The 24,093-nt window shown below is 52.0% G+C and overlaps 1 protein-coding gene across 3 annotated transcripts; it reads left to right on the forward strand.

Annotated features, from left to right (window-relative positions):
- Nucleotides 1–241: 241 nt before the first annotated feature.
- On the forward strand, nucleotides 242–24,019 carry LOC131216539 (death-associated inhibitor of apoptosis 1). 3 transcript variants are annotated; one of them, XM_058211052.1, is made up of 3 exons: nucleotides 242–398; nucleotides 10,632–10,692; nucleotides 21,394–24,019. In XM_058211052.1, the coding sequence occupies exon 3, from the start codon at nucleotides 21,734–21,736 to the stop codon at nucleotides 23,030–23,032; it is 1,299 nt and encodes a 432-aa protein (XP_058067035.1). In that variant the 5' UTR covers nucleotides 242–398; nucleotides 10,632–10,692; nucleotides 21,394–21,733; the 3' UTR covers nucleotides 23,033–24,019. The 3 variants fall into 3 exon arrangements, with proteins under 3 accessions (XP_058067035.1, XP_058067037.1, XP_058067036.1); XM_058211054.1 differs by lacking the exon at nucleotides 10,632–10,692; XM_058211053.1 differs by lacking the exons at nucleotides 242–398; nucleotides 10,632–10,692 and adding an exon at nucleotides 17,308–18,050.
- The last annotated feature ends 74 nt before the right edge of the window (nucleotides 24,020–24,093 follow it).

Raw genomic sequence — 24,093 nt, forward strand, 5'->3', positions numbered from 1 at the left:
ATTGGGTTGGCTGACTAATCGGGCGAGTACTCTGCATTGAAGAATCTACGAATTACTTTGTTTTTCCATCTGTATGAGATTTCGATCCGACAATGCTTCTTTTGACCGATTCAGCTAAAATTTTCAAAAACTGTTGCCCAAAGCTTGACAGCAGAAGCGGGGCGAACTGTCATTCGCCACCAGCGCGAAACGTCAAAAAAACTCGTGTTGATCTCACGAGCTCTTCGAACTCGCAGGCGAAGACGTTTACTGGTGCGAACTGTTCCGTGGTCTGTGCGGTGGAAAATTGTGTTTTTCGTGTGCTAGAAAAGCCCCACCTGGTGCGGGAAACATGGAATATTCTCTGCTATAGTGCACTGCTTGCCGTTCGCAATCCTTTCGGACATAAAGTGTCGAAGGTAAGTCAACAATTTCGCTTCGATCACCGCGTGCCACGTACTTTGAACGTCTGTTCGCGCTCTGCGATATAATAATAGTAGCAAAAATTAAGCAAAAAACGGTGGTGACCAAATAATGACTTCATGACTTGAAGCTGTGGTGATTTTGGTTCAACGCAAAGTATGCTAAACTTTGATATTCATCGAAGCTGCTTAGCCGTAGAAGAAGCCCACATTTCATCAAACCCTCCGTTTTTAGCCTTGCGAAAGTGTTCCGCCATTTTGCGCTCGAACCTGCGATACCCTGTCGATGGAAGCAATAACGTAAAAGGCAATGTCTCGCCACACCAGTACACCGTGCGGGGAGGGGTGCCCCTTGAGTGCGGCTCCGAGCTGCCTGCCCTAAATTCATCAAACAATTTACGCTCCCCACCCGGGCAGCACGCTCAGTACTGAATGCTTGTTTTTTCTTGTACCGTTCTCACATTACTGAGGTACGCAACTTCTCATTGTTTTTAACCATTGCGAACGGGGCTGTTGGCGTAGCGTAATTCATTTCCTGGAAAAATCTATGATCAACAAGCCTGCTGCGATTCGCATTCCGCTGAGTCGCCACGAGTTGGCGAGCTGCTCTGCGCTCCTTGGCAACACTGCAAACCCGTTTTTGGATCGAGCGATGTGATCATCATCATCGTGCGGGTCTAATTTAAAAAATAGCGAAAGAGAGAATTTTGGGTGGTAATGATCACGTTGTATCAGTCTCTCTCGCTCGCACTCGCTCGAACAGGAGCAGTAGTAATTTTACTACGATCCCGTGGTGCCGCGAGAGAACCAGTGTGTTGGTGTTGCGAATGACGCGCCTTAAAGGTCGTCTGAAGTTGGAACCGGTTATTTGCATCGGTCCCGGGTTGGTCGGTTTGTGAACAACGGGGCCAGTGAAGGGGGAAGTGAGCCCGCAGGGTGCGGGTGGTGTGCTTTGCTTTATGAATAAGCCAAGAGAGTGAGACGATCGTGGGTAGTGATTCAGTGAATCATGCCGTTTTACTGGAAACATGTCACTTCGGTTTGATTTTTTTCTCCCTTGTAAATATCCCGGACCTTATTAAAGTAACGCTCAACCATTTACAGACTCCGCATATGCCCAACGGATTGTACCGATAAGCTGTACCGATCGCCAGTACAAAACAGCAACACCGACTATGGGTGGGACAAACAAACAAGTATGCGTAACGAACAAACAGATGTGCGTAACGAGAACATGGCGATAAAGGACTTGCGGTCAAATTAGGAAAACAAACAAACAAGACGCTCATTTCAAAACCAGGATCCAGATAAGCTATGTGATTTATTGAGGAAAATTTTTCCAATCGATCACATTTTATGTGATATGTTATCGTTCCTGCTGAAAGCAAATCCCATTGACATGGGATTCCCATAGGCAAATCCCATTGGTTTGGTCGCGACAATGTTATTTGCTGAGTGCGCTGATCGGCATAGACAGCATTGCTAGTCCCTTCTTTGGTACCGCTGGTTGCCAATCTCACAATTGAACTTCTTGCTGCAATGCTAATGAGCGCACATCGCCACCCGCTCAGACCCTGTCAGGGCGAGTGCCTGGCCGGAGGGGGTCGTTCTGGTATACACTCCACAAAGGGAGAGTCCACCCGTCGCGCAACGTGATGCTTCGCTCGGATCGCTGAATAACAAACCATAAAAAGATCACGCCGTAGGCTAGCGCGCGAAAGACGCGACAGGACTTTGGACCTCTAGCTGCTGCTGGACCAGAGTTGCTGACTGCGGCACCGTGGCCCGACCTGGCTGATGGCTATGCTGGAGCCCTTTCTCGTGATGCAGGGGGTGTACTCGATGTTGTTTTTTTAGTTTGGTAAAGTTTAACCGAACAACCGACGCCTTCGCAACAACGATGATGGCAGCCGAACCCAACCCAGGGCGAAGCCTGCCAAATGCAGTGACTTCAGCATCAGTGCCCCATGGACTTGGCCACAAAATGGAAAGCGACAGAGCAGCGAAGAAGAAAAACATCAAACTGCGCAACCACAAGACACACCACCACCACCGCCACCGTTGCCTGCCGGCTTGGCTGGGAGTGCTTTCGCAAACGAACTCGAGACAGATTCGTGCTCCGTTCTCACGGTTCTGGCTCGAATGTTTATCCCAACCACGGGCGCAGGGGCGGCAGCATAGCCGAGCATAGCGGAGCATATGCGGCGACGGAGCTCCAGATCGCCTCCCGAGTGATCCGCGGAGACCGCTGCGCGGCCATGCCTGGCGGGAGGTGGAACTAGTTTATTTCATTTTATTGCCCTTTTTCGTAGCCTCCTTGTTTCTGCGCGACGGCTCGGAATTCCAGCGCACGCGGTGTGTCCCTTCCCTCTCCGCCGCCTCCAGAAGGGCTTTGTCCAGCATCCGAACCACACGGAAAGGTCAGCACCAGCAGTGGTGGCGACCGGGAAGAGTTTCGATTGTGCCGAGCCTCCATTTTCTTCGTTCGTTCGTTCCAGTGGACATATTGGCGGTAACAATCCATTTTTTCTCGTTTTTCGTGATTAATTTTCATCCGGGGGATGGAGATGCAAAATTGAATGCCCCCGCGATGGGCCCGACTCAGAGAGGCGGCGGCGGCGGCGGTGACCCTGTTATGTAACGAGTTCAATCGCTCCGAGCCTATGTTCATGAGAGCCGGCCCCAGGTGAGCATTAAAAAGCGCCCTTTGTGGGGTTGAAAAGATGCCGCGCCACTTCCTGTTCGCAGCCCTGGGGGTCATCGTCACCAGCTCGCGTCGGCCAGTGGTGCTTTCGATGCTGGTGGAAGTCATTGATTGCTTTCTCCTGTTCGCCCAAAAGACGGGGGCCAGAGCGCCAGCCAGCGAGCCCAGCACGGCCTCGTACTGCCTTTCGAAAGTGTTGAAAATTCATTTCTTTCCGCAATTGCGTACGTGCCCCTTGTTATCGACGTAGTTATCCTGCTTCGATTTGCTATGTGACCCTCGTTTCTTTCTGTTTTTGTTGTGCCATAACTTTGTATAATATCGAAGACTTAAGATTATTGCGATGTTGCTTTCGGTCTACAACGCACAAGTCATGGGTCATGGTTTTTTTGGCTGGAAGTTCCAAAAACAACTGATACAAGGATCAAATGATAAATACGCCTCAGTCGCCCCTTAAGCGCAGAATTAAATGTCCAAAGGTATACTGTTTAATCTGCGGCCTACAAATGTGGCGTATTACTGTAATGCGATGGCGACGTTTGTTTTTATGTGGCTGCAATAAAGCTGCCATTCGCGGTCCTACAACACTGTATTAGGTAGTGTATTGAATAACACGATGCAGGACTGCGTGAACTTAGTTTTTGCCTCTTTGTGACCTATTCGATGTCGACGCTTTACGCGCCACACTGATCGCGTGTAGTGTACAGGGTGTTCCATTGGGGCTTAGAGATTGAAATGACAAATAACTTCGCCATTTATTGGTCGATTTTGACAAATGAAGCAGGTTTTTAAGGGTATAGAATGCCGTATTGTTAACAATTCCCTCAAAATACCATATCGATCAATTGACCGCCTCCATTAGACACACAAAAAGCGGTCCTTTTCATGGGTATTTTTTAAAATTGTTTTCCACAACATTTCGGGCGTAATAGCAGCAATTTCCGCTGTGATGTTGGCTTTCAGTTCTTCAACAGTCTTCGGTTTGATGGCATACACTTTACTCTCCAAATAGCCCCACAGAAAAAAAGTTGGAAAAAATTGCGCAACAATAAGGACTGTGCATCCTTACAGTGGTCCAAATAGAATGATTATTTTCAAAGAACAGCGCTACAATTTCAGTCCGCTTTTTGACCGTAAATTGATCCATGACTAAAATGGCATACATTGACGTTTTAGAACTTGACCGTTTTTATCGAAATCGACTAAAAACTAGCGGAGTTATTGAACATTTCAATCTCAAAGTATTAATGGAACACCCTGTACATGGCAGAGCCATCATCCACATTGCCATCGCGATCGTCCACACGCATGCCCTCTTACGTGCGTTTGCGTGTGTTAGTTAATCAACACAAAGCACAAACCGCGCGACCTCCGCGAGCGCCAGCGACTGAAACGCGTATTTTGCCGCGCGCTCTAACCAACACGAGGACACGAGCACGGATGTGATCGGTATGCGTACGATCGCGATCGTCGTGCGGTTGTAGTGGTATCCGGGCGAACGAATAACTGGCAATATGTTTTGACTGTTGTGCTGGGTGGGTTAGTTGGTAGGTTGGTGGCCCCCCCAAAAAGGTGGTGAAAGAATGGAAACCGGGAAGGCGCCGCCGCTGCCGCCGCCGGATTGCTGCTCCGGCGATCACAAAGTCAATTGGCTTCGCATTCCGAAGCATTTGTTTTGTGTTGTGTAGCTTTCGTCATGTTTTTGGTTCTGTCCGTTTCTTGTTTTCTTTTTCGGGGGTCTCTGGTGGCCCCTTGATTGACCGCTAAATGGGTTGGGAGGGGGGAAGAAAATCTTGCGATCGCGCGGCATTAAAAAGAATGCCCGACGGGGGCGCGCGTGATGTCATGCTTCTTTGGCCCGCCAGCCGTCCCGGTCCGATTCTTCCGGGACAACGTTGGAGTGTGGCTTTATGGCGTTTTTTTTCTTCTTAATTTTCGACGGTGTTAATTATGCCGAAGCGAAGCAACAAAAAAAAAAACCACATACAACATTGTGGCACCACCGTGTGTTTTTTCGCTATACAAACGGTGCAAAAAACGGGTCTAATTCGGTGATGAATTAAGCTCTGCTGGTGGTATTAACGGGACCTTGCCGCCCGAAGGTTCTTTTCTGCCATGAAAAATGCAGATCGGCAAATGTATGATGAGGGTCTTTCGGCTTGAAGGTAATGTTGGCGCTCTGCGATGCTGCAGTCGGCGGCCAAAGCGAGTGCTTCGTTAAGCAAACATTCCTCTCGAGTGTGGTGGCTGGTGGCACGGTTTCAGGCCGATCAGATCGAGTGCCAGCGATACGTGTGCTCATTTCTTTTCGTTGGCAACGTTCCTCGAAAGGGGGGCCATCTCTCGTGTTACCATTCCGTTGCGTTGCGACATGAAATGTGTCCCTGGAAAGTGCCGATGCGCACTCTTCTTCCGTGCGATTATTTATTTATTTATTCAACTGCCACGTTGCAATTTATCAACCCGATCGATCGAACTGGACTCATTGCGCGAACGCGGAAAATGGTCCATTTTCCTGCGCTCCTGTGGGGGGTTCTTTTCTCCCGGGCAAACGGGACTCGTTGCGCGAATAATCGATTAGCGATGAAAGATGTGGCGATGCATGTGGAGCAAAAAGAGTGATTCAAGATACCAAACGGCAACCGTGAGCGCGGGGTCGTTACTGCAGTCGGGCCCTCTATTCGCGTGCACTTTCTAACTTATTAGGAGAAGCACGAGAAATCTCGCGAAAGTCGATGAAAGTCGTGAACAGGCAACCGCAACCGCGCACCTTCCGGGAGTGTCGTCCACCCGGAGGAAACTTGATTTGCCGATCCCCTGGGCCGATGGCGATGAAAAAGTGCACGGGAAGTGAATGTGCGCGCCGGGCTGCACCTAGCCTCGGGAAAGATCAAGGAAACGACAAGCAACAACCTGCGCGAAATGTCAACCCCGCCGAGACCTACCTTCGCGAGTCGCGAGTAAATTGAAGATATTTATGCCGCGCGAAAACTTCTCCATTAAGGTTCGATTGGATGGAATGGTGGCCGAGAATCCGTTAGGAGACCTCGAATCGTGCCCATTGCTGACAAGTTCCATTGGGGGCAGATTGGGGTGGGTTGTAGGATGCGATTTGTCGGACATGGGCTGTCTCACTCGCAGCCACAGGTACTGAGCACAAATCCAACTCATTAGCCATCGGGTGTTTTACGTCATCATCATAAAAAGGCGCAACAACTTTATTCCCGGGAGACGGGCGAGGGAGAAGTTGTTTTCTTGTTTTTTAGAAAACCCCGTAAACCGGCATCTAATCTTCTAGGCTGGTGCGTTCCTCTCGGAAAAATGGACTCTCCCTCTGCGGGTCGTCATTAAACGCCTGCGGGTCGTTAAAAAAGTCATCAAAAAAGAACTTTCCCAATTCACGAGCGAGCGACGAATCCTTGCCAGCATTCCTTTCAGTGTCAGAGAACCCCCGCGAATAGGAGCCATCGAGGAGGAAGTGATTCTTATGTCCTAAAGCCCGAAAACTCCAGGCACTTCAAACGCTCACTTTTTACGATCGATCGATCGATCGGCGGGCACCTTTTCAGGGAACAATCTTGGCCGCCCGCTTCGGTGACCTTTCGATTCCGAGAAGACGAGAACGAAATGACCATTGATCGAAGGTGGATCGATTGTGGGCTCTTTGCTCTCTAATCGCTCCATTCGCTTCCAGAGCGCCGCGGTGTCCGGGCTCCAAGAATCCAACTTCGATGATCCATTACCGATCGATCGTCAGCCACCAGAGCTCGGGTTTGTGTGTTTGTGGGATGCGATCTCCTCGGCAGCACATCGCAGCATCATCGAAGCAGCGATACCGGCTGATTTTATGATCGTTTTCATCGAACGCGCATCGGCCAGCTTATTTTTTGCCGTCTTGATTGGGTTTCTTCGCCCTCTCCTCGGTGTGGCCAAACGCCAAAGCATGGCACGAGAAGCACATTGGTTGCCTTTCCTTTCCCTGCATTACAGGCGGGCGATTGCGTTTGAAGTGTTTCGCCCTCGGATGAGGATGAAGATTAATGTGTCCCGCATCGAACACCGATCTTTGGTCGGGGTAGCACCCCCACGGGGGTTCTTTTCCATTTCAGGCACCACTCCAATCCGATATGTCCTGAAGCAATGTTTCCAAACTTTTGGCCCTTTTTTGCCTTTTGTTATTGCAACGGGACTATAAATTCCGTCGATAGGTTTACGATGAAAATAAGTTTTCCATCGGCAACCCCAGAAAGAAGGCGAAAGGAGGCCTCTTGTAAGTCTACAATTTAAACCTCTTAGTTCAACAAGGCCTTCGGTGACAAACTGTAACGAACATCAGCTGAGTCCATCGTGGGGCCCCCCAGGTGGCTACAGAAGCTCCGCAGGAACATGGAGGATGCGAACGAAAGGGGCCAGCACACGAGAAGGAACCAGACGGCGGCCACCCAGCCTTCGACCGGCGCACGGCCCTTGGCGTCTCGTCTCGCTTCGTCGGAGTACCGGTTTTGTGGGATCTCCCAGAAGCGAGCCCAGTGCCTATATCCCGCGGAGCCCATCGTTACCGGCAGCATAGCACGGGCGAAGCGAAGGGAACAAATAAGTGCTGCGCTAACTGGTTTGCTGGAATGCACTGTGTAAACGGACCCACACACTCGCCGGGACCCCACTCCGAAACCTGGCCAGCCCCCCACCCACCACACAAATGGAAGAGGCCGCCGAAGGTAGAACCTCGCTCCTCGCTTCAGAACCTTGTTGGGGAAAACCCCTCTGCGGCCAGGAAGCAAGGAAGGCTCCGTAGAGGAAAAAGGATGTGAAAAGGGGCGCTCTGTGTGTGCGTAAGTGTTCCGCGTGTGTACCTGGCGTCGAACGTGTCCTGTCCACCGGTGCTCCGTCTCTCTACCTCCTCATCATCAGGGCCACCGGCGGGGGGAACCGATCGGTCTCTTTTGCAGAAGGATAACACCAAAAAGGAAACCGATGATGTTATGCAGAGCCCGTACAAGGAAAGAGCGAAGGAACGGATCCGACTCCGGGGAGAGTGAGCGAGACGGAGCGCAGGCGTCGTTGTTGGCGTCGTGATGATGGACCAAAGGATGCAATCGACGGGGCGATAAAGTGGCCTCTCCAAACGGATGCCGCCGCCTGGTTTGTGTTGTTGCTGATGCTGCTGCTGCTGCCGCCGCCGCCACCACGATCGCAGCTAAATCTGTCCTTCCAGGAAATTTGTCTGGCTCGTTGTTCGCCTGGGTTGCCTTTAGGACCTTGCCTTCGCCGTGCGCTCTCGAGACGATGGCGCGCTGTGATGGCCGTAAACCATTCCGAGGCCGTGTGCGCACACAAGACGGTGGAATATTTTAAGACATTTTGTTTACTTTTCCAACACAACGTGCGCATTGGCCCAAGTCCCGCAGGGGCCGCAGCAGCAGCCGCCTGTGGAAGGTCTCACGTAGGCTGCGCCCGCCTCCGCTGCCGGGCGCATTCCGTTGCGCTAAGAGGGCCATCATCGTCTCGACCCTGGCTGGGAAGAGGACGTGTTAAAAAGTTGATTGGGATGATGGGGCGAAAAACGGCACAGTGGAGAGAGAACCCAAAACACAGCCACCAAACGCCAAACGCCGAAAGGAAAGTGAGGAGCGCATAGCACGAAGGGCACCCGAAGCCAAAGTCCGTGGCCCATAATCTCCGTCGTTAGCCCTGGGACCCGCGCCGGATTCGATGGAATTTTTTAGCAGGAATGCTATGACTGTAATGCGACCTTCTTTTGGGGATAGTACTCTAATCGGCGAACAACAATTGCAATTGAAATGATTACTCTTTTTACAACTTTATTGGACTCGGCCTGTGGGTCCCACCCCATCTGTGGGTTTTGCTATCGCACGACAATTGCGACTTTCACAACAGCGTGATGGCAGGTGTGAAGTACGTGCTCAATTGGTCTAGTTAATATCAACCACCGTACGTGATCACGTTAGTCCCATTCAATAACATATGATTGTGATCTTCAAAGGTCTATCACTCAATTGTCCAATATCATTGATAACAATGTGCAATTCAAGAGGAGGTCGAACTCGAAGGGGTTGGAGCTTACAAAGAAGTTTAAGTGAAGGCTTCCTGTCTGCCTTTTACTTTGTTGATTACGTTGAGTTTGACCACAGCGCTACATCGAAGGACTGTGAGGGATTTCGAAGACCCGTAGAGATGTTTCGGAGGCGCTACATTCTTCGGGCCGGCACAGACTTCAGCACAGAATATCAGAAGAAAGCAACCCAACCAGCCAGCCAGGCCCACCCACTGTATCGGGCCGGCACCTACGCAGAGCGCAGCCATATCAACCCCATGCATGTCGGGTCCCACGCGCGCCGGCCTCATACATCAACAATCACGGGACGTTTACGTGGATGCATAAAAGTTTATGATTAGCTATTTGGTCGTGGCCGCCGCCCCGGCGACGCGCCCGCACACACCACAATACGAGGATCGCGGCTTGAGCGACAACCACGAAGATCGATAAGAGAGCAGCAGAGCGCAGCGCAGGAAAGGGTTGCTGCGGTTGTTGGCCGGCGACGTTGGTCTGCCGCCACCTTACTGCCGCTCCTGCCTACGGGCCTCCGTTTTCGTTCGATTTTGTCTTCTTGACGTTTGTGGGTAGCGCCCGAGTGTGGGCCCGTTCCCTTTTGCTATCACTCCTCGATCTTGCTCCTCGCATCGGCTCCTTCTCGCTCGCTGTGGTTCATGCTTATTCCATGCTCCTTTCCCAGGTTGTGGATGCCTTCTTAAATATTCCTCCTTTCCGATGGTGGGCCTTTTGAGTTTCTTTTCCCCTTTTTCGCCTCCGGTTCCTCCTTGTTCCTTGTGTCTGCGTTTTGTTGTGCGCACGTTGCGTTGCCTTTGGGTATGTGAAAGAATTTCCTCGTTAAGGCGCCTCGTATTTTTTTTTCTTGTTTTGTTTGTCGCCGTTACCGCCATCGTCGGCGATCGCCCTTTCGCTCACTCCTTTGAATGGGCGAGCATACATTTTTATGATCCTCTGCTATCGCCCCGGAACGGAGCGGGAGAAGGTGCTCGGCGCGAAGCGTGTGAAGTGTGAAATTTAGACATTATCGATCGGTTTTCCGCTCTCACGCATGACGATGCCATTTGCTCTCGCTGTTTATCGACGGGTGGTACTGACGCCACGGGTGAGGAACGGACCAAAGGACGAGCTGAATGAAGTATACGGCGGCGATCGCACGCCGAAAGAGGAGGTTCTAGGAAGCAATTCCTACTAATGGCTGGTGTTTTAATGCCGACCGATAAGAGCGACGCTTTTCGATCGATGTTTCCGTGATCGATTCCCTGCCCGGGTTGGGCTGGGATTTATTCGACCAGATAGCATACGCTGCGGAACTATCGTTCGTGCATTCGAACATTAATTGATAATTGCTGCTAGAGATGTGATATAACGGTGGGCTATCAGATCGGGTTCCTTTTTTGATCATCTTTTCGTGCGGCATATACTAATACTGCTCAACGGTCTCCTAATATTGCAGATTTTGCTTGACTCCTCCGCCCGTTGGACAACTTCTTCGTCTCACTAGAAAACCATGCATGGTAAGTGCCCAACACTTGAGTATCGCTGCTGTGGTGCGGATTCCTAAAAACTCAAATTCCTGTAAAACAGCATTTTTTTTGGTACTTCCTTTCGCTTTTTTAAACGCCCCTTTCGGGCGTACCGTTATGGGATCGCAGGACGCGACGCGGTGATCTGGTATTGCTTTTCCAACCCAACCTTCCACCATCCTGTGTACGTGATCCTCTCATCTCGCGCGCCATCCTTCTGGGAAGGATCTTCTTTGGCCCGTCGAGAGAGGTCAGCTTGCGGTGCGCTGCTTTTATGGCGTTGTCGTCGTTGGGGTAATCGCCTGCTTTTGGGACCGTATTTTTCGACTGCCGCGAGCTGCCCTCAGAAGCGTTTTTGAGCCGATCTTTGTCGGCCGACGGTGCCGTTGTGCTTCGAATTTCCATCTTTTCTTTCTCTAGTTTTTCCTGTTAATTTCAATTACGTCGGGCTCTGTCTCGGTGTTTTCGGGGCAATTGCGTTTGCCAGAGGAGTGTCTCCTTAGGTCGCACTAGTTTCAAACAGCTCGGAATTCCCGAGAAGGAAGAAACGGTGCAACAGAGCTGCCTGATGCCCACACCATTCTGAGATCGCGATGGGATAATTTATGAATGAGTTCTCTGGCGATCGTTTCCGGTGTACCGCGCTCATGTACCGAGAAACGGTTCTGTTTTGTTGTTGTACGGTGCTTCTTTGTCGCAAGGGCCCGGGCCATGTGTAAACACTGGTTTCATATTTTATTCTCGCATCCCAGCCGAAGCTTTAGAGGCCGTAGCAGGGCTCTGATAACACAAGAGCCGCCGCTACCACTTGAGTTCCACAAAAACCTTTCCGCTCCATTCATAGATTAGCTAACCGCGAGCCATCAAATGGTATCCCAGGCGGAGAACGAACGACGCCAGACGACGCAAACACTCAAGATTCTCACGATATTCATATTTTTCTAACGCGTTTTATCGAAACCATATGGCCCCAGGCCGTCAGTGGTGCGGTCTGGTGCTGTTGGCTTTATTTGGAAAACTTCCAGTGCGCTGCTCTGCTTCGCACGCACACACCCTTTTCCCAGCGCCGGAGTTTTCGCCTCTTCAAAAGTTACTGTCCTGGACTCCGCTCCGAACTTGGGAAAATTTGTTTGAATATTCTTTTCCCCATTTCATTCATAACGCAAGGAAAAACATGGGCCTGGGCGCACTATCTTCCAACACCACCATTCATGAGTGTTGATGCAAGGCGGCCATTATCGGCCGATTAATCATAAATACATGAGGGTCGGGTTTCGGGTTTGGACCCGAAATGCTAATGGCGTCATCGGTAATATGGGCGATGTGTGGTTGTTTACTGCGACGTATGGTGCCCGGGTGGGTCTTTATGAATTAAAAATAATTGCGCTTCGCTTGCTCGATCGGCTGCCCAATCTCGGTCGGTCGAAGCGTCGAAGAAAGCGATTGCCCCACGAAGAAAGGAAGACATAAACACAGCTAGGCAAGGCGAGGCAGCTACTGAGGCATTTTCTACTTTAGAAGGCTTGCATCAAACATGAATGGTGTTTCCATTGTGCTCTAAGTTCTGAGCTCATTTTCTTCTCCGTTCTCTCGGGACGCAAGCGATTTTGGGTTCCAATGTGTTTATGAAACGCTTTCGCTTCCTTCTCATCGCCGACTCCGGCATTTGAATGGGCAAGCCGCTGCGAACATGCAGATGCATCCATACGGAGGCTTTCCTCTTGGACCACCGGTGCAGGCCACAGTGCAACATAATCCCGTACCGTCTCTACGGGTGAAGATCGTTTCCTTGGAAGAAGAAGCTTCCCATCAATCGACATCTTCGTCGTCACTTGAGCATGGTGGCGTCGCGGCGTGATCGTAAAACCGTCGTAGGACCAAGAACTCAAAAAACGTTATCCAGGAAATGTAACATGAGAATAGTTGCATGAGTTTTCGGCGAGGAACGGACCACATGCGCGTGTGTGGTCGGCGCCGCAGGGAGTCCTCTTTTAGTGTTTTCCACTCGAGCAAGTGCCGCCACCACCCGTTGCGGCCCATCCTGTTGTATTTTGTTTTTTGTTTATTTGCAAGAACTGTTAGCAATCATTTGTTATATTCAATCGTCCCTTTTGGCGAGTACGTATGCTAGTGTTGTCTGATAGCTGCGCAGTTTGACTGCAATCAATCGATCAAATCAAATCACGTTGGGTCGAATTCGGAATCGCGCATCGCGATTCCGAACGCGATTGTCGCGTTTTATTAAAGTGAACTGCCGACTGGCGTTCTTTATCAGCAACCCTTATCGCGAAGAAGATTCCCGAAAGGGAGAAACAACTGCACCCCCTGATAGCAAAGGCTCTTCCATTATCTATCAAAATTAACGTTTGTCTGCTGTTGTCACACACCAGATACTAATCGATCACACCGTCACCCGTCCCGCTCTGCGCCATTGGTTGTTTACTTTACGCTAAAACTTATCTTATCGTCGAATAAATGGCACACCTCTGCGGCAAAGATATCTGTCTAATTGCCGATCGACAGTTTGTGTTTTTCTGTCATGACATCGCTCGCACGAATGCCGCACAGGATATAATGCAAGGGCGATAAAAGCACCCCCGTATATGATGGGAGAATTCCACGTCCATGAACGCAATTTGAACGACGGAATGAGTCTTAAAATCAGGTTCCCGATATGAGTGCCGCCGTGTCCTGGCGCCGTTCCCGGAGGCGGCCCACCAAGATCCTGCGCCTGCGAGATCTGTTCGGGTGGGAACCACACCACGATCGACCGGCGGGGCAGCGGTCAAAACAAAAGCACTCCGAAAAAATCCCGGCCCGGCCGATCGGCGGCGGATGCAGTAATGATGATTTTTCCCAACATAAAACTGCAGGCCACCATCCCGACGCCGGGCATGAGAAAAGCGTGCAAAGATCGATTCTCGCGGTCTCGGGCCCCCCCAGGGTTCTGTTTCCAGCCGAGCATAAATGGGAACCGAACATAATGCTGCGAGAGCGAGAGAGCTGGGACCGGATGGCGAATGTGGTTTCTTGCAGCCTTTTCTTTCTTGTTTTGCTGCTTTCACATCCCTTCTTTTCGGACATTGCGTACTTTCTCGCTCTCTCTCTCTCGCTCTCTCGCTCTACCAACCGGGGTTACCCTTGGGAAAAGTGGTTCGTTCGGCTGAACCGGGCACTTTTCCCAAGCGCACACGCAACGCACGCCTGTGTGTGGCCTGTCTCTCTCTCATCGGATCGCATCGCAGCATAAGAGCAGCAGCAGCATGGTGGACTTTCGAACATGGTGCCGCGCGAAACTCGAACCCGCGGCAACGGGATCCTGTTTTTTGCCGCCGCCGCCACCATCCTCCCGTTCCTATCGATCCTGGGATTCGTTCGAACGAAAAAAGGAAGATTGAAATATGGAAAGCAGAAAATGCAAGAAGATTACACGCCGGACTCCCGACCCGGCGAGGGCCGTGCGAGAAAGAGAACGAACAAACAGAAACAAGCTGGAAAGAGAGAGCGCACCACCGGCCACCGCCGAAGCATAAAAGAGAGTGGAAAACAGCACACACCAGCAGAGCCCAGAGCCGAAAAAAGTCGCACGGCGAGAGCGGAACAGAGCGGGCGAAGGTTTCGAACAGAGCGTCCCTGTCCCTCATATGCTCTGCACAGCTTTTTTTTATGTTTCTCATTCACTCATGCGGTCGCCCTCTCTCTCTTCCTATCCCTTTCCGGCTGGTGGCATACTTTTGCTCCGTCCCGCTCGTGTTCGTGGGAATCGGCGCATTCTCTTCGCTCGTCGTTCTTCGCGTTTCGTTTGAGAAGAATTCCATTCTTGATCTTTCTGCTGCTGCCGCCCGTTGCCGGGGCGATCGTGGTGACCGGGCGCTGATGCTCTCTGCGCACACCCCACGCAATGACTCCGCGAATACCCCCCCCCAAGGAGAAGAAAAATCCCAGCCAAGCCCCCAACCCGAGGGGAGCTTTCAGCCTCCGGACCGCCGCCGTTGGAGATATGCTGCTGCTGCTGTTGTGTGGTGTGCAATACACCACGGAGGTTAATAAAACGGTGCGCCGGCCGGCCATCCGCAGTTTGGAAACGAATCCATTTTACGATGTGCGAAGCTTTACGATTTATTACCGTTTTACGCGTTTGACGCCACCGCCGCCGGCGTTGTAAAAGAAATGATTTGTGAGGGGCGCCTACTACACACGCTGCATTTGGCGTCGTCTTCCCCTTTGTTGGTTTTATGTGGCGTCTCGATGTTTTACATCCCGCGAGGCGCCGTTTGCGAAGTGGTACTTTAATGCGCCATGAGTCCGTTGCGCCCGTTGCCATGGTGATAGCTTGCCGGGGTTTGTAAGGTTCTTTAAAAATACATAAACAACGGGAGTGACTGCAGCAGAACTGCACTCGTCGTCGCCGGGTGGTGTTGTGCGAACTGTCATTTGGCGGTGCTTCTACTTTTCTTACGAGGAATCGGTGCCGATGCAGTTGTTTAACGTCCTAAATTATTTTTTAACGAATTAAGTGACCCCCCCCCAGAATTTAATTGTGTGGCTCTTGGGGAGGCTTCTTTTCTCTCTAATTCTCGTTCGAAATGCAGATTACAAAGTTCGTCGTTTACGTCGCTTTTCCGCCGCAGAGCAGAACGCGCTCCTCAAACGCAGGGCCCTAAATGGTCCTGCGTGTAATTCTACGCCAGCCAGCAGCAGAGCAAGAAAGCGTTTCAAATTTAGTTCGCTTGTTTGATTAAACTTCGTTTATGTGCCTGTGTGGGGGGAGCGCAGGCGTATATTTTTGGGCAAACCAAACCGCAGCCCAGCCCAGGCAGCCAGCCAGCCAGCCAACCAGCATGGCAAACTGCATTCTTTAGCGTAGGCGCGATGCACACGACGCTACACACGGCGGTGGTGTTGGTCCGTTGGGCGGCCAGCACGAGTGTGTGTGTTCGTGGTTGCAGCAGTGGTGTGCAGCGGGGCAGAAAAAAGAGCTCGACTGATCGCACACAGGATCTCCGGGCTGCGGTTCATTCATGGCGCATACCACGACCACCACCGCCATCGTTCGCCCCCTGTGCACCCGAGGGGACCCCAGAATGGAGAGCATAGAATGGTGGTGGTTTGCTGGCCTGGCCCGGCCCACTGGTATGCTGGTCTTTTAATAGCTCTCCAGCATATGTAAAGATTCGTTTATATGATTCGTTATTTTAATTGAAATTCATTAATGTAGAAGTATTCTTTGTCGCATCCGAACAGATAACTTCCCTTAAGTATGCTTTCGTTTAACACTACTCTCGGGTCGCTTCCCTCATGCATGGCTGGGGTGCACACGGTTGAAGGCTTTGCCGGGAGGTTATTGTTTGCAATGGCGGCGGGCAACGAACGTGGCCCCCCTAGAGTGGCAATAGAGAGAGCGTGTGCTGACCAAAACCGCGATAAAAGTCTAGTGTGTTGGTGTCTGACAGTCAGTGGCTGCTGATGGGAAGTAGTAGGTAGTGTCCCAGCGGTGTTGGGGGGATAGACGTCGTCGACGTCTGCCTTTCGCTCCTCTCGAGTGAACGCGCATGACCGTAGAATTTGCTGGTCCCACAATTACCCACAGCATACAGACACAGACACCAAGAGGCCCAGATCAGCGACTCGACCGATGCTCTGTGCTTTAGAAATAAAGAGTAAACTCTGCACTCTCTCCGTATGTGTGCATTGGTTGAGTGTAGCAGGGCCTGGAATGTGGAGCGAGGAGCCGCGGGGTCAATATTTACATCGACAGAGGGGGGAAGCATCATCGATCGGGGCGCCACCCGTTGATGTTGCCATTTTTGTTTTATATATTCTTCCTTCGAATTGACAAATGTTTGCAGCAGGAGCCAGCCAGGCAGTTGCTGCCTTGATGGTGCTCTGTTTACAAACACTTCTCGCACACAAACCATTAAGTGGCCATTTTCCAGTGGGAAAAAGCGGTTCCACCGGAGTGCGGTGGCGGTGGAAAATTCGCCTCCTGCGAGTGCGTCGATCGATCACAGACCGCGGGCCAGCCACCGTTCGCCTATGTTTACTGCTGGTGCAGTGGTAGTGGTGAGGTTGGTGTGCCTGGAATGTGCACCCGTCGCGCCTGGGGCTGGCAGCTGTTTTATGCTGCCGATGTTCTGTGATGCCGTTGGTGTGTTGGTGCTGGTAGTCACGTCGCCATCGGCCGACTGCGCACACGCTGAGTCTCTGTCTCTCTCTCTCTCTCTGTATGTCTCTCGCTCCCTCTGGCTCCCTCTGGCTCACCAACACAGCGACACCGACGGACACAGAGGTGCGTAGTAGGGCTACGACCCTTTCGGAGTTGAAGGGCCAGCGGTCCGGGTGCCAGTACGCAGTCACTCGTACTTCGAAAAGGTCGTCAGCAGCATCATCGCCGACGCTGTGTGTCATCGGTCGTTGGAACTCCGCATAGACACAGTGCACACAGCCTTGAGAACGCTCCCATCTCGCCCCGGACCGTTCTGTGACTGTTTCCGCAATTCCGTTCGCGCCTTCCCCCGTTGCCTACCTCTCCGCGCCCTTGCCTAGTGTTTGTGCGCGTTGTTATCGCTTCCAGTTTTAACGCACGGAACAATACGAACAGACGGCGCTGAGGACTCTGTGTGGAAACCCCGGATCACCCGACAAGTTTCTGTGAAAACTCTGAACTGTACACCCAGCTGTGCCACCAGCTTTTTTCAAACGTTGAGAGAGAGTGAGTGAGCGAGAGTGATCGAGTGACCGGAAGGACACCCCGAAAAAGGACATTATACCCTCGAGTATCTTGCGAGTACACGACCCCTTCATCCGGGGAGGAAACATTCGAGTCACAGGACTACGAGGACGTGTGCCGTCGTCCTTCGTCGCGTGCGCCGTATCTTTCGTCCTTGCCTTATTGATCGACCCGCTCCTGGGTCAGTGCGCTCTGGTGTGCGTGTTCGCACTCGGCAAGGATTTCGCACCGGGGCCTCCGAGAAGGGTGCTGCGCGCGTTGTGGATGTTGTTGGAAGTTGCCAACTCTGCTGCGCAGTTGGCACAATCTCTCGTCAAATAAAACATTCCCAGTGTTGCCCAGTTGTTTGCTGGCCGACGTGTACTCGAATACTGGAATAAGTGATAAGAAGTTATCATCATCTTGTCGTGTGGCATACTCGAGGTGGCTTGTATAAAGTTTCCTCCCCACACGTGTTCAGTGTTCGGTCGGCGACGACTCGGAACAGCACGCAACAACCTCTACCACCGATAGCGCCCCAGCAACAGTATTAAACCCAACGGCTACGCTACGCTACACCCGTTGAAACGTCCCAACAAATTGACTGAAAACTTACATAACTTACACAATTCGCCCAAAGGTAAGCAAACTCTGACGCATGGCGTGTCGCTTTACTCCGCCATTTGCTATACTTCTTCGAAGGTTACTGCGTTTTCGTTTTTGGACCACCGAATCGTCGGTGGGCATTAGTGTGTATATACAAGGCCTACTACCATTTCGAAACATTACCCAGTTTGTGCAGCCACTACTGTGTTGCTATCTTTGGCTGTTACTGGGGTGCCACACGGAGTGCAAACACTCGATCTGACATTTCAGATAAATGCCACAAATGGTTGGCGAATGTGTCAAAACGTTCATGTCTCAGCTCGGACCAAAAATACGAATGTAAACACGTTTGACATTTCGGTTTCATATTTTAAAGCTGCCACACGGAGCGTAAACGATCTGACGTTTTTACGCTCCGATTGGCGGTTCGTGTGCCCCCCCCCCAGTTACACTTTAAACAATGAACGCCGGGGCTGCCATCTTTTCAATGCTCGCCGACCGGGACGTGCAGCCGACCGTGGCCCCCTGAACCCTGCTGACGGTGGTGGTGGCAAGGCGGACTAACTCGCTGCCTACCCGGAACACCCGGAGCATGCTGCGGCTGCCTCTCTGTATGCTAACGAGCGCCGTCGCCACCGCGCAGAAAGAATGGAACGATAAAAATGCGCTCTACATATACGGAGCCGGAGGCCGCTTTTATTGCTCACTCACACCAGCGCGCAGGACCGGCCGAGGCCGAGGGCCGCCAACCCCCGAAAAAGACGGCAGCGGCCGCCGCGAGCGCGCTGTCGGAGCGCATCCGGCGGATGCGCCCCGCGGACGGAAGAATAAAATATTGTACGCGGCCCTCCGCACGATGTTGGCTGTTCTTTCCATTCCATTTTTGCCGTGAGACATCCGCGTGCTGCTGCGCCCACGGCACAGGAAGTTTGCTCAACGCATGACCAACCGACCGACACGCACTCACCCACTAGAGGCCTAAAATAAGCGATTCGATTGTGTGGCGCTAAAGGAGAATGCACGGGGACAGGGAGGGAAGGGTGGCGACGGAGATGACCGAAGTACGGGGTGCATAAATGTTTCTTAAAACCCCGAGCCGTCTGCTTGTTGGCCTGCTGCACCCTTCGCTCGCAGCACACGAAGCCGGATATTTCCACGGCTTCCGGTGCTGGGGAAACATTTGGGTGCGCCGCATGGAAGGCCCATGTATCTGGCCTTGTGTCTGCAAGTCGTCGATCACACAACACACTCCACCGTCGATTCCGTCGGTCGTTATCGATAATAATAAGAAAGGGCTTCGATTCGTGCCGGAAGGGACACTTGAGACACGTGGGGAAGGGTGGGTTTTATCGCTGTTCTGTGAAATCCGTCAGAAATCCGGGTGCACTAGATAAAGGCGGGACAAGTGGAACTTTGTAATCATTTTACATTCCAATTTTACGATGACTTCGCAATCATTTTGTCTTGATCTAGTACTCCACCCTTCAGTCCCTTTGAACCCGTTTCCAAAGGTCACACGGTTTGCGAATTAAGATTTGGATAAGATAAGGTAAAAATAAAGGCAAAGATAAGATGGGCAAATAAGATGTCCTTGCGCAATTCATTATCAACCTTGTTTTTCAGGCAATTTTATCATCTTGATCGCCGCAGAGAGATTAGGTTAAACGATAATCGCATTCTCATGGAATGCGACCAAACCTAACCACTGAGATGCTCTGATTTCTGCTCCGCGACCGGCGGCCCCCGCTGCGCAGGTCCGATGCCCTCTCACTGGTGTCGGTCGGCATGCTTATGTAGCCGGGCACAACCCGCGGCTCCGCGGCTCCGCGGCGCTGGAACTGTGGGAATGGAATGCGGACTTGAACCGGTCACGACTCGGCGGTCGTTCGTTAGTTAAGGGTTCTCTCTGATTGCACTGTGCTGCTTCTCATACCTGCACTCACTCGCCCGCCCCACACACGGAACAAGGGCCGAGGAGCGTGTTAGTCGGTTGTTAAGAGAGAGAGAGAGAGAGAGTCGGTTCCGTTTGTCTTTGGATCGTGATCGAAGATCGTCGCCCTACCATTCGACAGGGCGCGCTGTCCCCGTCCCGAGGGGCACTAGCGCACACTAAACATAAACATCATAAAAACACTTATCGGGGAGCTCCATGTAGCAATCAGTCATGCTTAGGTCGGCATTGCTATATGATGCCTGATAGCCAACAGGGAGATTTGGCATTTTGGGCGAGGCAGCGAATTTTTTTTATCAATTTCCTGTTACAACTTGCACAACATTGTCGCATGTTACACCAGGTCTTAAAATGACTCACAGCAGTTGATTGATGCGCCACTAGGTGACCACTAGCCGTGCTCCGATCGTTAGATTTTGGCGTAACGAAAAGGGTGCAGATGCCCCCGAAAACATCTGCCAGCAACGGAGGAGAGCTCCAGAGGGCATATTAGAGACCGCGAACGATCGACGAAATCCGCCTGCTGACGGCGGTGGTGCGCCGGGAAGAACGCGTGTGGTGCCGACGGCAGCAGCAGCAGCTGCAGGCGATGGCAGCTGCTGCGTCCCGGAGAGAGGCCTTCCGCCGTGGTTTCGGATTGCTTTTTCCTCCTCCTACCTTTCTTAATCCTCAGGGACGCCCGGGCTGGCGGACGGGCGGGTCGGCAGGTTGTGTCGCTGCCGTCCGGCGGGGTCCCTTCATGCGTATTATCCTTTTTCGGAACCGCTTTCAGAGTCCCCGCCAGCTGCCAACATTCTCTCGAAGCGGGGCTTCCCTGTGGCGACCCTTTTTCGTCCTGTTTTTTTTTTGGCAAATGTGTTCTCCACGCTGCCGGCGGCACGTGACGCGGCGCGGCACTGCACGACCGATTCCTTTCACGCATCTTTTGTTTCATTATGCTCGCGTTTTGAAGCTTTCGGACACCCGTCGTTGTCGTCCTCCTCGTCGGGGTTTCAGCTGGCCCGGACTCTGCAGCGCACGCTATCCGAGGAGTTTTCGAGGGCTTTAGGGGTGAAGGGAGATTGCGCGATACATCGAGGCAGCTGCCGCTGACGCAATCTGTTTTTGTTAGATTTCTTAGAAGTTTGTTGACGGAGTTAGTCAGCTGAGTAGCCCTCTGTCATGTGGCCTGGCATGTACGTCATTATTTACGTCATTAAAGGTGCATCACCAGAGATACCGAGAAACATAAGCAGAATAGGCGCCTCTTATCAAATGTTGTTTCCGATGAGATAAGATGCTGACTAACGGTGTCCAAATGCTCCTTCTCGATGCAAAACGTTCACTTGCTGCCTGGCGTTCGTGGACTCATCAAGTAATTTCTCCATTTCGTACTTTTTTTTCTTTATACTAAACCACGGCCCTTTTTCCCTTTTCGTTTCCACAGATTAGTCTCTACGTTGATCAGCCAGCTCGTCACTACTCTGTGCCCTGTACTAGCTAATCCGCCTGACTGCACCTGCCACTTGTTAAGCGTTTGCAACAGTGTGCCTCTGTTCCGTTTGGAGTGATCGTGGTATGCGAAAGTAAGAAGCAACTAACCAAAGGGCGCGATTCTCGGTGTGTACTCCGCCATTTGCGAGATCAAGATCACACTGCGACAGTGGCCGCTTGAAGTAGTACCATTGCTCAAACCAAGCGTTGGCCAGACGAGAGGTAGTGAAATTCAGTGGCTAGGCAAACGCGTATCAGCTTCGACCGCAATCACTTGAAGCAGCAGCAGCGCAATGATGGCACAAGTGCAATCGCTTCCGTCGATCGACACGGTGGACAATAAACAAAGTACCGACGAGTTAGCCTGCGTAACCTCAAACGAGTACCTTTATCGGGAGACCGACCGACTTCGAACATTTACGAACCGGTGGCCGGTACCGTTTGTGCAGGCGGAGGAGTTGGCTCGGTACGGGTTCTACTACACCGGTTCCGAGGACACGGTGAAGTGCTTCTTCTGTCGCGTCGAAATCGGCATGTGGGAGGAGCACGACAACGTGATCGAGGAACACCTTCGATGGTCACCGTACTGTCCGCTGCTGAAGAAGCGCCACACCAACAATGAGCCGATCAACGAGAACTTCCTGTCGGCGGTACCGGAGCCCAGCTTCGACGTGTGCGGCATCAACATGCGCCAGCACTCGTACGCCGAGAATGCGGGTGACCGTATGAGCGGTGATTCCTGGGTCAGCGATGTCAGCAGCACCAGCAGCACTAGCACCGGCAGTAGTGTCGGTGAAGCGAGCGGAACGATCAGCACCGACCGGAGCGGACTGGTGGTGCGTAGCGGGGCCGATACCGGCGGCATGATGCTGACGGCGGCCTCCGCCCCGCACGGTACGATGCTGATGGGTGCGATGCGCCGGCCCGAGTATCCGAACTACGCGATCGAAGCCGATCGGCTCAAGTCGTTCGCGGACTGGCCCACGTCCATGTACCAGAAGCCCCAGCAGTTGAGCGATGCCGGCTTTTTCTACACCGGCAACGGTGACCGGGTGAAGTGCTTCAGCTGCGGCGGAGGCCTCAAGGATTGGGAGCAGGGCGACGAACCGTGGGAGCAGCACGGCATCTGGTACAGCAACTGTGAGTACCTGAAGCTGATCAAGGGCCACGAGTTCATCCAGAAGTGCCAGCAGATGCGGGAGGACGAGGAGGCACAAACGAACGGTGGCCAGCACTCGCGGCCGTCCACGTCCGGTGCCAGTTCGGCGGCGTCGTCCTTGATGAGCACCTCGCCCGTTTCGTCCCGCAGCGGCGTGAGCTCCCCGACGGCACCGGACGATGAGTGCACGTTGCGTCGCTGCGATTCCGGGCTCGCCGCGGCAACGGACGACGGTCAGCAGGGGGAGGACGAAACGGGAATCCGCAACATTTCCGATGGCAAAATCTGCAAGATCTGTTTCGTCAACGAATACAACACGGCATTTTTGCCCTGCGGCCATGTGGTCGCGTGTGCCAAGTGTGCATCGTCCGTCACCAAGTGTCCACTGTGTCAGCAACCGTTCATCAACGTGCTCAGGTTGTACCTGTCCTAAAAGCGGCGTACGGTGGGAATCCTTCGCGGCGAGGACAACAGAAGTCTTGGATGTTCGTTCGGAGAACCTCCTCCCAATGCATGGGTAGCACACGTGAAAAGCGTTAGGTGCACTGTATGCTAATTCCTTCGGCCAAGCTGTAATGGTTGGCTTCCATGTACAGTGAGGCCTCCTAAACATAACCAACTCTCCGCAAAGTCTGCCCATCGAAAGAGTGGCGTATTAATGGAAAAGTTTCATTTTCATGAGCAGTAACTTTGCATAGCTGCATAGCATAGCATAACACGAGTAGAGCTTAAAACGAGGACAACAGAAACGCTTGCACGCAAAAAGGTGGAAGATCTTGGCGCCAAACGCGGAGAAGGCACTACATCTTATCAAAACTAAGGGCAAATATCCGCCTCTGCCAACATCGGTACCTGCTGACCATCTGGGAATATGTGTAGATAATAAGCCTTTCGAGTGTGTTTTATGAGAGTATCGAAGACAGATGACGAAGACGTGACCTAAAAACTGTGCAACGGACGGCACCTGCGCCCGTAAAAGAAGTAACCTTGAACGTGTTTTTGGTAGGTGACTGGCACCCCCGCGAAGTAAACTCCGAGATATTTAGTCTAAAGCAAATATACCCCCGAAAACTGAAACACCCATAAAACGGCCCTGAGAATATCGAACTCTAGTACGTCGTTAGCAGTAAGCCGATAGCACGATCTCCGGGAGGCAGGAGGAGCACTACTATCTGTTGATAAAGTACCTAATCTAAAACGACAAAAGCGAACGGTTCAAGCATGTGTAGCGTGTAACTTGTGCAAGTAACCCTATAACGGACGCTCTGGTGTGAACTTAATTTAAGAAGTGAGTATATATATTTTAACGCACCCTGCCGCGGACGATCGATCAAGGGGGTTCCGTCAACGGAAGGTTATGTTTCTATACCTGGCTGAAAACTAAAACAAAAAAAAGAATAAATCGTAAGAATAATGTTGAAACTACAAAACTGATCTTTCCTTTCTGCCGCGCATCCCTTTTTGTTGATCCGCGTCGATGGTGTAAATATGTTA

Source organism: Anopheles bellator, chromosome 1 (assembly GCF_943735745.2).
Source record: "Anopheles bellator chromosome 1, idAnoBellAS_SP24_06.2, whole genome shotgun sequence".
NCBI classification, from domain to species: Eukaryota; Metazoa; Arthropoda; class Insecta; order Diptera; family Culicidae; genus Anopheles; species Anopheles bellator.

Coding starts and splice junctions, on each gene's coding strand:
- LOC131216539 (XM_058211052.1), top strand. CDS start 21,734: ATGATGGCACAAGTGCAATCGCTTCCGTCGATCGACACGGTGGACAAT.